General features: G+C 44.1%; 2 protein-coding genes across 2 annotated transcripts; both read right to left on the bottom strand.

Annotated features, from left to right (window-relative positions):
* Nucleotides 1–5,893: 5,893 nt before the first annotated feature.
* On the bottom strand, nt 5,894–10,378 carry C3H1orf158 (chromosome 3 C1orf158 homolog). Its single transcript, XM_040585674.1, is given in 8 exon segments — nt 5,894–6,773; nt 6,776–6,922; nt 7,521–7,638; nt 7,641–7,718; nt 8,594–8,707; nt 9,739–9,780; nt 9,782–9,881; nt 10,281–10,378. Coding segments are annotated over 8 exon segments (834 nt in total). The 3' UTR covers nt 5,894–6,636.
* LOC121085554 (arylacetamide deacetylase-like 4) lies at nt 10,288–14,643 on the bottom strand. The gene is made up of 4 exons (XM_040588332.1): nt 14,238–14,643; nt 12,261–12,480; nt 11,996–12,059; nt 10,288–11,309 (listed from the first exon to the last, which is right to left on the bottom strand). The coding sequence occupies exons 1-4, from the start codon at nt 14,403–14,405 to the stop codon at nt 10,535–10,537; spliced, it is 1,227 nt and encodes a 408-aa protein (XP_040444266.1). The 5' UTR covers nt 14,406–14,643; the 3' UTR covers nt 10,288–10,534.
* Nucleotides 14,644–14,985: the final 342 nt, after the last annotated feature.

The raw sequence follows: 14,985 nt of genomic DNA, 5'->3' as shown, positions 1-14,985 counted from the left end.
TTGGGCTTTAGCTCGCCGTGCAGGGAGCCCCGGCCCCCGCAGATGCGCGGGGTACCCACCAGCGGGCAGCTGCTCCTGAGCCGTCCCTGGATGCCGGAGAACCCAGGGCACCGTGGTGCGGGCTGCAGGGAGCTAAACCAGGGCACATTCTGCCACCTGCTGCTTCCCTGCACTGCTACAGTGCCCTCGCTGTCAGTAATGCTCAGCCTTGGTCTGCTTTAACCTGCTTGAGATTTACCGAGATGGTCTGTACCGGTGGGATTGCTGCACTTAAGCCTAAAACACTTGAGCAGCTAGATTAGGTGATTTGCTTTCGATATTTGTGAGTAACAGCAGTAATGAAAAATGTCTGTGCAGTATGTAGTGATATACATGGTGAAGAACGTCCACACCTGTTTTACAAAAACAAATAATTAGATTGTGCTAAGGACGCATTTAAAAGTAAAATTACCGATAACACAAACTGTCAGGAATATTGACGAAGAATGGGCTGTCCAGCAGGACCACTGGCATAACTAAAGGTCCTTTCAAAGCTTAATCAATTGAGGAACAGAGGAAAAATGCAGGCTTGCCTGTACAAACCAGTGGATTTTTATAGCATCCCTCTAGATATCTCAAAGTGAAGAGTTTAAATTAGCAAGCTGGCTACGTGGGCAGTTACCAGCAACCAGCATGTGCAAAGCCATAGCTTCTGTATCGCTGGAGGAATTCAAACTTGCTTTATTTTTAATTTTAAAAATCTAAGATTTTCTCTTTATTGGCTGCTAGGCTGCAGCACACAAGAAGCTTCGGCAATGCCTAGCCGCTGAGCCGCTGAGCCATAAGCACTTCTCTGCCTGGTATGAGTGTTGCCCCTCTTGAGGTGCGCTAGGGAGGACAAGGCTGGAAGCTGCTGGAGTGGCGATATCAAGGATGTTAGGGTTGCCACGGCAGAATGTCGTTGCTTGGAACTTAAGGGAGATGTTGGCGGCATTCCTCTATGGATCCTGAACTACCTCTCAGGCCAACCACTGTCAAGGACAAGGGCTACTATCAGGTCAATGTTCTCTTTATATATAGTGCTAACTAAATTTAGTGTTAAATCTGCTGTGAAAATTTACAGCTTGTAATATTTACCTGACAGACATCCAGACCCTCTTCTCCAAAGATAGAGTTCCTTAAATTAGACACAAAGTGTGTCATGAGGCAGCAGCCTAAATTACATATTTACAGCACCAAAGCAGGTAAATAGATATTGATGCAGCCAATCCTGAGTTTTTATTTTAAAACAGTGGACTGGCTTGTCCAATGTATTTTTTAAAACCCTGACAGAGTATTTAGATGATGCTGGGTTTGGGAGCTCTCGGGCCAGAGGCTGTCTTTGTATTGTCTGTTTACAGCTGAGTTCTGCACAATAAGGCTGGCATCCTTAGGGGTTGTTGCAATTGAAAGAATAAAAGTATGTGACAGTAAAGAGCAACTCCCTATAAAATGATTGTGCCTAGAGATTTTTTCCTTCTTAGCAAATGCTATTGCCCCAGAACAACTAGTATATTATTTATGTAACTATTTCCTTATGGGTCATTGTGGAATAGAACTCAGGTCCTTCCATACCCAGAGCGAATGCCCCCATCACTGCAACTACAAAATTATTTCCTTTATACGCTGTCAAGATGGAGTTCTTCTCTTCACCAACAAGCTTGGGAGCTACCTCACAGTTACACGCAGGAATAACATAATTCTATTCTGCAGCAGTTCTTCAATATCCCAAACTTACTCCTTTGTGAAGTAATTCTCACAAATAGCCTTTTGAACTCATGTAGCTTTTAAATCATAAGAAAAGAAGATCAAAGAAAGAAAGAACCAAGGGAATGTCTTTATTAGCGACAGCTCACAGCACAAATCAAGTTCCTGACATGCTGCTGCATTTCTGTGGCTTACAGCTGCTCTTGAAGACAGGTGGCTCCTTTGAAATGTGAGCGTGTGGTGTAGATTAGGTAAGATGTTTTTGTAAAGAACGTGTCACGTTTTGGGAAGTTTTTGCACTCTTCGTTGGGGTGAGTACGCAGGGCCTAACTCTGCTTAATGGTTAACTTGGCCCTACTGAACCCCGTGGGACTGTGCCCCCCCTTGGTCCCTGTCCCTGGTGGGAGCCGTGTGGTACAGCACTGTGTTTCAGGTATTTTCTTGGCTCGATGAAAATCTTGACGGGAGCTGTAGTTCCTGCTGGTGTGTAATAGTGTTTCTATGAGGAAAGCTGTGCTGTCTAGGAAAAGAAAGACCGAATACATATTCTTTTTAAAAGCTAGGAAATGAATTTTTTTCCTGAAGTGTTACAAGCCCATATGGCAGTAAGATTATCATCATAGGTGTACTGCAAATTAAATCTGTTTAGACTGCTTAGACTTACAGGGGGGAAAAAAGGGTATCAATGGTATGGTTTTAAGATGGTGCCTTAAGAGCTGATCAGTTCATCTCAGTTCAACAAACAGTACAAGAATTTAGAAAAGGAAACTGCTAGTTACTAATGGCAATTTGATGTTTCATCACCAATATGAAAAACGCATGTTTAAATATACAATGAGCTTTGCCAGATATGTGTGCCTTGTGTAACTGCCATCAAAGACAGCTTTTTTATAGTCTCACGGAAGCAGGGTGAGGCTGAATCCCAGTCCCAGGAGCTATACGTGTTTAAAGGTGCTGTTCAAAGAAATCAGTGCTGTGGAATGTGCAGATTTGGAGAACAGGACTTGGCAGCCATTGTGTCCCTGTTAGGCAATGCTCAAATTCAGACCAGTGAAGCTGTTTTACCAGTTAACTGACTTGGATAGCTCTTTTTAAGCACCTTCCAAGGAATATTTATAACTTTCTGAAAGAAGCCTCCTGACCAGGCAAACCACCTCTTGTCAACAGCCTGTTTCTCCTCTCCCTGAAACCCTGCCATTTAGGCTCTGTGACCACCCTCCCTTCACAGCTGGCATCCACAGTCCCCAATTATTTCAGAACTTGCCAGCCAGAATCAGTGTTCCTTGTCTGAGTCCCAACCCTGACTGAGATTCTCGGTCCAAAGAATCTATCTTCTTGTTTATGCAGTTCATCTAGGCTGACATCGGTCTCCTTCAAGGCAAGAAATGTGCTTGCTTTGAGAGATGTGCATCAATTCTAACTACCGCTTTGTCTCTTTAATGTCACAGAAGTTCAGATATGAGTCTGATTTCATGCAATCAAGACTGTCTAGAACGTTTTTATAACAGAGCTGTATCAAAACATCTATTTGCTCCACGAAAAATTGAAGAGACTGGTGCACTCCTTTTCCAGACCACAAGGCCCTGAGACTAAAAAAAAAAAAAGTTCTCAAAAAAAGCTTGGATAAATCTGACACATCCACAAAATATAGTCCTTTGCATATTATAATGATTCTCCCAGGAGTCCCAAAGTGCTTGTTGTGCATTAATGAATTATGAATTACAACATCAGAGTGTACTCGTCTGATAGAAATGTACTTGAGTTCTGAACTGGATCCATATTTCACAGGTCTCCAAGATTAAGAGTTTTTATCACCAGGTCTATATTTCAAGCTGATCTCTTTCCTTTCTAAGGCCATGCTATTTTCATCATCGATATCCCCTCTTCCTGAAAAGTGTACACCTTCACAGGGTAACCCAGCCTTTCTGTTGCACGTCTTCATTAGCTGGCTGCCTTTTCTATTTACTGGTAAATGGATTTCTAAGCTACTGCAAATTTTTTAATGATGAAATTTCAGTTTTTCTCACCTCTTTTCCATGGCAGCCGCAAACATCTTAATTGTTTCAGTTTTTACCTGTTCTTGAAGCACAGGCAAAATGACCTCTGTTTTAGTGGGTTTACCTTGCATTAAAGTCCTCAGAATTTCTGAAGTTTTGAGGGAGTTGGGTAATCTATTTGTGCTAGACACAGCAAGGATATTTATTATTAAAGGAATCATCAGCACAACAGTGCTGTAAATGATTAAATGGCATTTTTTGTCTCAGCAAGAATTGGTGTCTACAAACTGTAGGTGTAGGTATCCTTCATTTTTATCTGCCATTCCTACTTCTGCCAAATGTAGTATAGGACCTGGAAAAAATTGTGTATATGCTTACCTCTGCCTATTGGCAATGAAATATATGTACAGGATCAGAACCTAGGATTATGGCCTAATCAGAAAAGTATAAATGAGGTGTTCTTGGCATAGCTGTGCCTTTGCAGCAGTGACTCGACCTTATGGTTTTGAGGGGCTCTGGACTAATCTAGGCCAACTACGTTTTGTAGGGAAAAAAAGGGGGGCGGGGGAAAGCTTGATTATCAGTGCTATTTTGCCTGAAATTCTGTCTTGTAGAATACTTGAGCAATGCTTTTGAGATAAAGATACGTTCATTCAATTTTTGTTAGTCTGGTTGGTGTTTGATTCCACCTTTGCTGAACTCAGATCAAGAAATGGAAAAGCCTGGACTCTTTCTGCCATGAGTTCAGCTTGAGGCGTGAGTCACCAAAAACCTAGCGAGATATCTGTGATGCATATTTAGCATTGCTGAAGTGAGAACAGCTAATCAGTTAAACAGTTCCGAGCAGATATTTTGCTACCACTATTATTAATCACAACTGGCATGTTTGTAGAGTTGTGCATTTATCTCTTTAAGAAGCTCTCTATCAAAATGCATTTTATCTAGTTAGCCAGCATGCTTTGTTTGGTTCCTCTGTCTGTTGTAGTTGTATATTTTACTTGTAAATGGCTCAATAATTGAACAGATTAGACCCGTGCTTGGAGAGCCCTGGCCAGTCAGCTTACAGATTTGGTATTAATGTTTTCATACAGATTTCATAGGTGGTACTTGTGCATCTCAGCAATTCCCTGTACATCAAGCTGGTCATTTCTTTCCATATATGAGCTTTGGTTTTAGAAGCAAAGTAGATAACAACCATAAATGTTTCATTTCCTATAAATATTCAATAATTATGAATGATTGGTGACCAAATTTCTAAGCAAACTGATAGAGTTGCATAAAATGAAGGCTACCTTTGTGTAATTTTCTAGGCCGTATTCTAAATATTATAAGGGTTTTGTTGTGCTATTAAGTGCATGCCTGATTGGTATTTTCATTAAAAATATTAGCATATGGGTGACAAACAGAAAAATATATTTTTATAGTTGTACTGGCAATAAAATTGATCTGCATGCACTTCCTCGTGGAGACAAGAATTTCTGTATTGGCCCATTTCCATTCCATTGTAAGGCATGTCTTCTTTATGGGTTATTTTAAAGATGTTTTTTCAAGAGAATGTGGGGTTTTATTACACAGCACTAACAGCTGGCCGCGTTTCAGTAACTACTTTCACTCACTTTGTTTTCAATTTTTTTCTAATTGCCTTTGGTCCCCCTGGGCCTTTGTAGCCAAAAAAAGCCCATATAATGCTTATCTAATTATCAGGGCTCTTGCAGCTCCAAAAGATTTCATTAGCAATGCTGCTTTCTGATTCATGCAGCCAGCTGAGGGTCTGCATCCTGCTCCTTTGGGTGTTTCATAGATTGGTGAAGAATCTCTTTGCCAATAGATGCCACTGTTGCTCTGTGCACATGTCTGAATTGTCCCTGCCCTTCAATTGAAAATCCAACCTTGAAAAAGCAAAACTAAATCACGGTGGCTAAAACGTTGCAGAGGTAATACTCTGTACAGACCATGGCCAGGGGCTCGTCCATGCCAGGGCTAAGGTATATGCTTTATCTTACTCCTAAAAATAATCATATTATTGCTTGAGCAAAACTGATGAAGAGATAAATATGCGTTGAATTAATTCCAGATATATTTAATCTAAGCCTTTCACTTGCTGCAACTTTATTGTTAAGCCTCAGACCAACAGCAACTGAACTTTGCAAATATCTCCTCTGGACCAAATGTGGTATTTAAATACAGAAGCTGCACATCGCTGCAAAAAGAATTCAGACTTCTGTCAGCACTTTTTACATAGGCCATTCACATACTTTCTCAACTGAGTAATACAGGCTAGCCTACCCAGCAGTATAAAGGTCACCTACAGAGATTTCTTCCACGTTTACAGTCTAGTAATGTAAGGTCAGCTAAAGTAGTTCACTTCGCAGCTTATCTACCATTAAGTGCCATTCAGTACACAAAGCCAAGGGCAATCAGGGTCTGCTTGCTTACTGCATTGGGAGAAACCTTGGTTCACCTTGTCCTTGGGTATGCAGCCATTTCACATGTTTACTTTATTCTTGGGTGTTTCAGACACATTGTGGGATAACACGAGTTTCTTTTCTACTCTTGCTTCAAAGAAACATATGTCAAGCTATGTAAAAATGAAGAAACAACTCAGGAGAAAGCAATTAAGAGACTTACATCCTTTCAGGTTCACTCCCACTCTGTTTTGTTTTGGTTTTTGCTTACAGCAGCTATTCATTGACCAGACACCAACAGATGGAAATTTTGTTTTCAGTGATTTTATATCTTCTGAAATATTCCCAGCCATCTGCAGGTCAGAATGTAACCCAGCAACTTGTTCTAACTAGTAGACAGCCCTCCGCCTATACAACCTCATTCTCCTTACTTCCACGTGGAACAGATCCCTCTTACGTACATAAGCAACAAGCTATATTAAGTAGTACTTAAGATCACCCTAAGCAGTTTACACAGAGGTGTCCCTTGCTTTCCTGTCTCTCACCAGTTGGCCAGTGGCTTGCAGATATTTCTGATCCCCTTCACAGTCCAGGATTCCTCTAATGTTTTGGGGAAGATGTTCCTGGTTGGAAGAGGGGTCATGATTTTAGCTGGTTGTCTCAGCTGACAAGTAGCAAAAGCAGAAATCAGTGGGCTCTGATAGGAAATGGTGTAGACGCTGTTCATCACTCCAGCTTCTTTCTTGTGCCATTTTTTCATCAGGTGCTCAAGAAGGCCATAGTTGGTGGATGGTTCTGAGGCAGGAAATGATTAAATATTAGATATGATATAATTAAATTGTTGATCTTGGTCTTTTTACTCCACAGTTGTCATAGGAAATATTTGTACTATTTTGACAGCAGGTCAAGGATGAAACTGATCTTTTTGTTCCCAGGGCATGTGTGTCTACCCTCTGGCTGGAAGGGAAAATCACTGTGACAATAGGACAGCAGTAATGGTATAAATGTGAGGAGTCCTGATTCTTCATAGTCCCTCTGGCAGATATTAAAAATACTAGCAGAGCTGTACATATCACTTGAATTCAGAAACATAATACTCCATGAATTCTCCTGCTAGTTGCATCTCCTTGTTTTCAGTTGGTGTCTTGCATAACTGCACAGGGTAGAGAGATCTGTTCATTGACACTGTCCTTCACTGCTTCCTGTGGTGATTAAGTAACATTCCCACTTTATCAATCCAAAAAATAAGCTACTGACTGCATAAGAAAGTAGCCAAAAGTCACCACAAGATCCATTTTCAGAATTAAACCAGAAGGAGGTTCCTGGCTCTATGTCTATATATTGACCGCTGCACCATGTTCCATCTGATTGAATTAATAATGCCAAAAACAACCAGGTACGGGGAAATCTGATTTCTGAGGAATCCAGGCAAACTTGCATCCATTCCAGCTATGGAGGGGAGGCAGCACAGGCTTGTAACCATGTCTATTGTATTCATTATATAATATTATGTATTGTCATCACACTCCGATACTAAATTTCAGCTTCTTGGTTCCTCATGGTGGGTGAAGAAGCGCTGCATTGGCAGGCCCTGAAACGAGATGTACATGAAACCAAGTTATTTGTCCTTGTACGCAGCATTCAGAGGGTTTTAGCACACTCTGAATCAACTGTACTACCAGTCATACCACACAATTTTGTCAGGACTTATACTACTTTTAGTTATAATTTCATCTCTGAAAATAATGGCATTTGCATTTCAAGCGAATTTCTAGTTAAATTAAGTAACTACATCTGTATCTCATGAGATCTGATTAGTCTGATTTCAACACATGCATCACGGGTTTGCAGATACATTTAAGAAGCCTGCAAATGAGAAGCTGATTTGTCTTATGCTGCTTAAGTGTTTAATTGTGCCCTAGCACTACATACACTGCCTTCCAACCGTCTGTCAGACCATGATAATATTTGGGGATGGAGAGGCCCCACAGAGGAGGGGACATTCTAGCAGATACTTGTGGCAAAAATATTGTAGTGAAAGACCTGGGTCTTGTTTAAGTGCAGTTTGTTCCTATGAATTGGAGGTGTGCTGATGGAAATAATCCTCTTTACTAGGAAGCTCATGTTGTAGCCCAGGGCATGCTCTGAAGACACAACACCCGGTCCTAGCTGGCAGTAATGTGCTGATCTTCTTTATATGCCCTGGTCACCCTCTGAGACGGAGACTGGAAAACCACCAGAGTGCCAGGAAGGACGTGCTGTGTGTCTACCTCTGAAAGGCATCCTGCTTTAAGCAAACATCCAGGGGAGCTCTGCATCCTGTAACCCGGCCATGGAGCTGCACTGCCTTCTTTTACACATGTAGTTGTTTAAGGATACAGAATATTTTTTAAGTATTAATCAAAGGTCATCACTGTTTGAAATGTTGGTGAACACAGCCCTACAGTTGAAATTTCTTTTACTTACCTCAGATTTTTCCATCATGGCTCTCCTTAGTGCTTCGTCTGGTTTGTGATTCAGGAAGTAGGTGAAGTCTGTTCTGTACATGCTGCTGCCGAGTCCCCCAGTGTCTTTTATAAACTAAATAGATACACAACACTCAGTATAGCTAAGGCAATCTGATAATTACAGAAGCTCTGTTCCAGTGCTGCTTTCTTCATCTACACATTTAAAAAGCACTCACCTGGAAAGAAGTCTGTGCTATGTACTTCTTCTCAGCTGGTGAAGTCAGCTGGTAAAATCAGCTGTTGTAAAATTCTGGATTGATTTCTTGGTGTAAACATAAGATACTGTACAGCACTTGGAAAATTATTCATGGTTTGGTGTTAAATAATTTCACCTGCCATGTGAACTAGCATCTGAAAAGGACAAATTAACCCATTTCCCCACCCTTGGTTCCTACTTCTGCTGCAGCAGGCCAGTCTCAGCAGTATAGTCTACCATTTTGCTCCAGAGAGGGGGGGGGGGGGAAAAGTCTAAAGGAAATCATTTCAGCAGTCAGGAGAATTCGCCCTAACAGCTCCAATATTGAACCTAACTGGCATGTTTCCATAAAGTTAGATGTCTAATGATAAAATTTTTCTCAGTGCTTAAGCAAGGCATGCAGTCTGTTGAGCAGCTCTGCTAGCAAAGATGCTCTTGTTTATACAAGAAAATGAAACCAGTATCTAAATTATTAAGGATGCTCTCATACAAGTAATAGTAAGTATTAACTTGTGGAAAGGTTAATGAAGCCTTTCTTGTACAATGTCATATATATTATTAAGTTGTATATATTGTTGTCGTATAGCTGTATGTAAGTTTATAGCAGTCTGAAGTGATTGCCATGAAAAGTGCTATAGCATTTTTATTTGGCTAACGTTAGGTGCAGTGTGAACCACGCAATATAACCCCTGCTCAGGCACTGCTGCTGTCCTGGCTTAGAGAGAAGAATGGCAGATCATAAACAAAATGAATTAATGCAGGACGAGCAAGATGCTTATTGCTTTCCCTTTAATTACTCTTCTGAGATGAGCCTGGACTCTATCTTATGACTGCAGTACTATACCAGCTCCACAGCGCTGGTCCTGAGCCATTCCATTCCAGCTCTCACACTGCTTTCCCAATCTTACCCTTTTCCTCTCTTCCAGCCAATTTCAAATGAGAACTGTATTAAGAGTACTTGGGTTCAATTTTCTACCAATCCTGTCTATCTTTATGCGATGCAATCTTATTTCTTTGTCTCACCAGCACTGTCCTCCCTTGGTTGTTGGAACTGTCCTTCAGGTTGTGTGGGTGGAAGGTTACTCAATAGTTCAGAGCTAAAACCAGGGCAGAAAAACCTTCTGCCTGCCCGTGTGCTGATAAACATGGGTGACATGTGGAACTGCTTGGCCATAGAACCTTTTGTGTTTGCTGTCCCCACGGTGACTGTTGTTCCGTAACCACATTCTAGGCTGCATCGTATTTACTGTTGACTGAAACAGTGGCTCCTAACCCACTAAAGTCAGCTGTTTTTTCTCTAATAGAGTTCAGAACCGGAGCACAGGGTATGTCTCAAAACACTGCTATAAAAGTGACACACTGCTCTATGCCAACACACCACACATGCCTGCATGACACACAGTCTCTCTCCATAGACAGACACATTTTGTTTTAAACAAGTGGACCAAACCAGGATGTCCGTTCAAAATCTTGTCCTTCTTTATTGACACAGCTAAAGATAAGGGCTTGCAGCCTGGTACAAGCTTGTATAATGTTTGCATATTCCATGTTCCAACTAAAAGCTGGAATGCAGTTCTGATGAGCCGTTTTTCTCATTGTTAATGGCTGCTGTTGATTGACTACCCATCACCTAATACTGAATATCCTAAAAAGATATTTTGCTAGGTTGAGGCGTGAACAGACTCATGGAATCTAAGATGTTTACTATAAGCTTTTTAGGAATTTAACAATTCTGTCCAATCCCCTTTTCCCAGCTGGAAATGAGAAACCACAATAATCATACAGGCTTATGATTCCGTGGAATCCATCCTCGAGGTGGTACCAGGTCACTCGAACGCCGTTGTCCTCCAATCTCTTCTTGTAAAGCAAGCCGTCATCCCTCAGCACATCATACTCGCAAGTCAAGATGAAAGACTCGGGCAGCTGGTGAACAACAGCATCTTCGGCCAACAGCGGGCACAGGTTGGGCTCGCAGAATCTTTTCACTGTCTCATAAACTTCAGCTATAAAATCAGTGGGCCTAAGTGGCTTCACACCTCTGACCTTAAACTTTTCGGGGATGTTATCTGGACTCACCCACTTCCTGTACTTGAGCCTCACATCTGGAGGTATATGAGAGCCCTCCAAGACCTCTTGCACATGCAGTGCGTGCCCGTTTAGGTACTGCAGAGCAAAGAAAGCGGCGCGTTCTCGGAGTAAGAGAGGGACTCCGCGATTCTGCTGATAGGATGGTAAATTGAAGTCCAGTGCCTGAAGGCCCGGGTAGATCAAGATCTGAGCACGTAGTTTGGGGAGGTCTGATCTGCCTGCAAGAGTCTGGCTAACAGCAGCTGCTAGATTGCCCCCAGCACTGTCCCCGCAGACAATGACATTGCCAGGATCCACGTCATAGTGCTCGATATTCTTCATGAAGTGTATGGTGGCACTAAGACAGTCTTCATACGCAGCAGGGTATTTGTGTTCAGGGGCTAAACGATACCTGGTATACAGAAAGAGACAAGTATAAGAGAAGGAAATGTCGTTAGCATTAATCAGGAAATGGTATCCTATCTATGCTCTCTTTCAGCCCTATCATTTTGGGGTGTTTTTCCTCTAGGTTAGGATATTCATTACCTCCTAAGCAGGCATTCCTCAGTTAGTGACTGCAGGTAAGCTGTAAATCTGTGTTTTCAGTCACAAGGACTCAGTAAAGTAGGACTGCCTTCTGATCAGGACTCTGATCAAGACCTTGTACATTTCTTAGTCATGCTGAAAACTCCCTGTGTATTCTTGACAAGATAATTATACCATTTTGTGCCTCTGCTTCCTACATATAAAATGGGAGTAATGCAGTGTGATTATTCACTTTAATAAATCACGTTTGAAACATCTTATTACATGCTTGTTTGTTCAGCACAAGGAAAATTTTTTTTACCCAAGTTTTTGATTGGCTTTTACAGATTTTCTTAGTGTGCCAAACATTTCAGTTTGGGTCTTTTCTGAGTATATCAGGGCATGAACAGTTACGAGGTGTGCAATATCTGTTACTCCTTTTGTCTCTTTATAGACTTCACTGAATTCTACAGAAATTTCTCTGTAAAACAGAACACCTCCAAAAGCAGTGCATCTCTGCTGTGGCACCACAGCAATAATAAATCTCCAAACAATAGAACTGGGTTCACTTACTGAACAGATACAACTACCGATTCGCTTTCTCTGGATATGTAGCGACATACTTTTTCATAGGTATCTGGAAAAGAAATATTTTTATTAGTGGTTTGCTATTGCCCTAATCTTTGAGACAGCTAGGGAATGTTCATTCCAGAAAGGCATCTATTTTTCTTCAGACCTCCTCCCAAATCACATGCTGAAACCTCCTTGTACTTCAATTTTAGAAAAAGACAAGAATGTTCTTCCTACATTACTGCAACTCCTCCAGCAAATATCTTACCAAGACTTCCAAACACCCAGCCTCCTCCGTGAAAGAAGATGATACCTCTCCTTCGCCGCCCATCTGAGGTAGCTTTAGGCTGATAAACCCTCACAGGTACTTTGTTAAACTGCAGATCCTGGATAAAGAGCTTTGGATCCACCCCGAGTTTCCGGCCCTGTCGCACGTATCGGCCAAAAGTGATCTGACTGCAAAGTCCAGTCTTCTCCAAGATCCTTCCCTGTTAAAGGTAAAAGAAATTAAGCCTTCTTTGAAAGTCTTGAGCTATTGAAGGTATAACAACTCTGCATCATACTTACATTGAACTGTATTTGAGGGAAATTTTAAAAGAAACACAGAACTTTGGAGAACAAAAGTTGTAATGTTCTAAAATATTAATACACTATAAGACAATAAAATAATAAAAGAGCACGAGAAGTAAGAATAGCTACTGTGAGGACTGCTGACAGGGGAGGGTAATGGCTATGCAAGCATCTTCCAGCCATTCTCTAAACGGCTTCCTGTACGCCAAGTACTGACAGGGAGTTCATTCTAACAGGCCGTGTAGTCCTTGGGGTTTGCCTTGATAAGCCTGTGGAAAACAGTGAGGAAAAGTAACTCCACAGCTGGTTTTCTTGAGAGGAATGCCCAGTGCTAGGAAGGTAAGAGATCCCAAGATACAGTCAGAAAACAGTATTTGTTGTAAATCTGCCTAGATTAGTTTTACCGAAAAGGAGTTCTACCTTTTCTCATATGAGCAATCACTGGAATCTGAAGAATCGGATTAAAAAATCTAGCCTTCTCATACAGTAATTTTGTCCCCTGTTGTCTGATAAAAATAAAAGCACTCTGATTCAGAAAAAAAATTAATCCCAAGCTCTCACATCCTACAGACGGTAAAAAATCTACTTCCATTACTCAAATCCAGTATCATTCCAATGTCACATCAGAAATTTTATATAGGCCACCCAAACTGGCTGTCTTGGAGTATACATTTTAATTCTCTGTATTGTCCTGCACACTTTTGTGCTCATTTTGTTCCAGTTTTACTGGGTAAAAATGAAATGCCATATATAGAAGCAGTAATAAAAACTTGAATAGTTCTTCAGTGCATAACTGATATGCCTGAATTAGACCATAAAACTCAGGGAATCTGCAAATCTTAAGTGCTGAGTTGTGTCGTGTGAGTTAGTTACTGCTTTTTATTTGCACAACAGATTTACTGACCAAAATCAAGCAGCTTCCTTTCCCAGTGCTCTTACAAGCTAGAATATAAATCTGATGTGGTAAGCGCACAAACAAGAAGTTGGGAACCAAATTAATTAATGGCATCACACAAATAAACTATTGCAGTTCAGTTACTAAACAAGATCCCAGTTTCAAATGCCTGGCAAGAGTCTGTCTTGATCCATTTCCTTGTTGTCACCTGCTAGTGGAATTCAGGAGTAGCTTTGTCAGTAAATTCCAAGAGGATGCAAATGGTGTAAGAAACGATGCAGAGGAAAACAAGGTGTGTGTGACAGCCCTGGCAGTGTTGTGGCTACAGGAGTGATGGAGAAAAGTGAAGATGTACAAAAATGGAAAAGATACAGCAAGTGACAAAGGAGGAGCTGGGAGAGCTCTAATGCCGTTTATGCAACGCTGCAGAAGGAGCCCAGGGATTAAGCAGCGCAGCCCTGACCGGCTTTGCACCGTCAATGTCAGCCGCGGCAGGGACCGCGCTGGGCAGGGGCCGCGCAGGGCAGGGGCCGCGCAGCGGTGTGGCCCCTTGCGCAAGGTGCCCTCGCCTGGGGCCGCGGGCAGCGACCACCCCGACCCGGCGCGGCCCGGGGACCGCACGCCTCGGCCCGGGGGCGGCCTCCAGCACCGGCCTCGCCGCGGGGGACCCCGGCGGGTGGGGGTGGGGGGCGACCCCGCGAGACCCGGCAGCACCCCGGCGCGGCCGGAGCACCCCCCCGCCCCCCGAAAAGGCGAAGCGCGGCGGCGGGCACCACTCACCAGGGCCGCCGTGCCCAGGAGGACGGCCAGGACCAGGCGCAGCTTGGCGGGCTGGTTCACCCCGGGCGGGATGTCGTAGCTGGGGAGGCCGAGGAGGACGGTGGCCAGTGCCGCCGCCAGCGCCGCCAGGGGCAGGAGCAGCAGCAGCAGCGCGGGCAGCAGCGCCATGGCCCGGCGGCCGCCCCGCGGGGCTCCCCGGCCCGCCGCGGGGCCCGCAGCGCCCGCCCGCCCCCTCCTCCGCGGCCCGGGCCGGCGGCGTCACGGCCCGTTTGTGACAGCTCTGCAAAGCCGCCGCCGGGGTCATGGTGCGGGCGGCCGCAGGCCGGGGGGAGGCCGCGCCGCCGGCTTGAGGCGCGCCGTAATCTCGGTTCAAGGAGGCAGTGCGTGACCTGCGGCTCGGCTCGGCTCGGCTCGGCTCGGCTCGGCTCGGCTCGGCTCGGCTCGGCTCGGCTCGGCTCGGCTCGGCTCGGCTCGGCTCGGCTCGGCTCGGCTCGGCGGGCTGCGGGCGGGCGCTGCCGAGGGGCGGATGGTGCGCGGGACTCCTGCCGGGCCAGCCCGCACCGGGCGGGGGCCGGACCGTGCAGTGCCGTGCCGTGCCGTGCCGTGCCGTGCCGTGCCGTGCCGTGCCGTGCCGTGCCGTGCCGTGCCGTGCCGCGGGGCCGTGCGGGCGGGGGCCGCGGGGGCTGGCTGCCTGAGCCCTTGCGGCATCTGAACGGGACAGCACTTGTTCCGTAAAAATTCCTGATTT

The sequence above is a fragment of the Falco naumanni genome, chromosome 3 (assembly GCF_017639655.2).
Source record: "Falco naumanni isolate bFalNau1 chromosome 3, bFalNau1.pat, whole genome shotgun sequence".
Lineage (NCBI taxonomy): Eukaryota > Metazoa > Chordata > Aves > Falconiformes > Falconidae > Falco > Falco naumanni.
This window is presented reverse-complemented; position numbering and strand designations above follow the sequence as displayed.

Excerpts from the sequence above, each read along its gene's own strand:
- LOC121085554 (XM_040588332.1), bottom strand. The coding sequence starts at position 14,405 with ATGGCGCTGCTGCCCGCGCTGCTGCTGCTGCTCCTGCCCCTGGCGGCG. Across the intron at positions 12,481-14,237 it reads TCCTGGGCACGGCGGCCCTG|GGAAGGATCTTGGAGAAGAC; the intron begins GTGAGTGGTGCC and ends TACCTTTAACAG. Across the intron at positions 12,060-12,260 it reads CTGGGTGTTTGGAAGTCTTG|ATACCTATGAAAAAGTATGT; the intron begins GTAAGATATTTG and ends TTTCTTTTCCAG.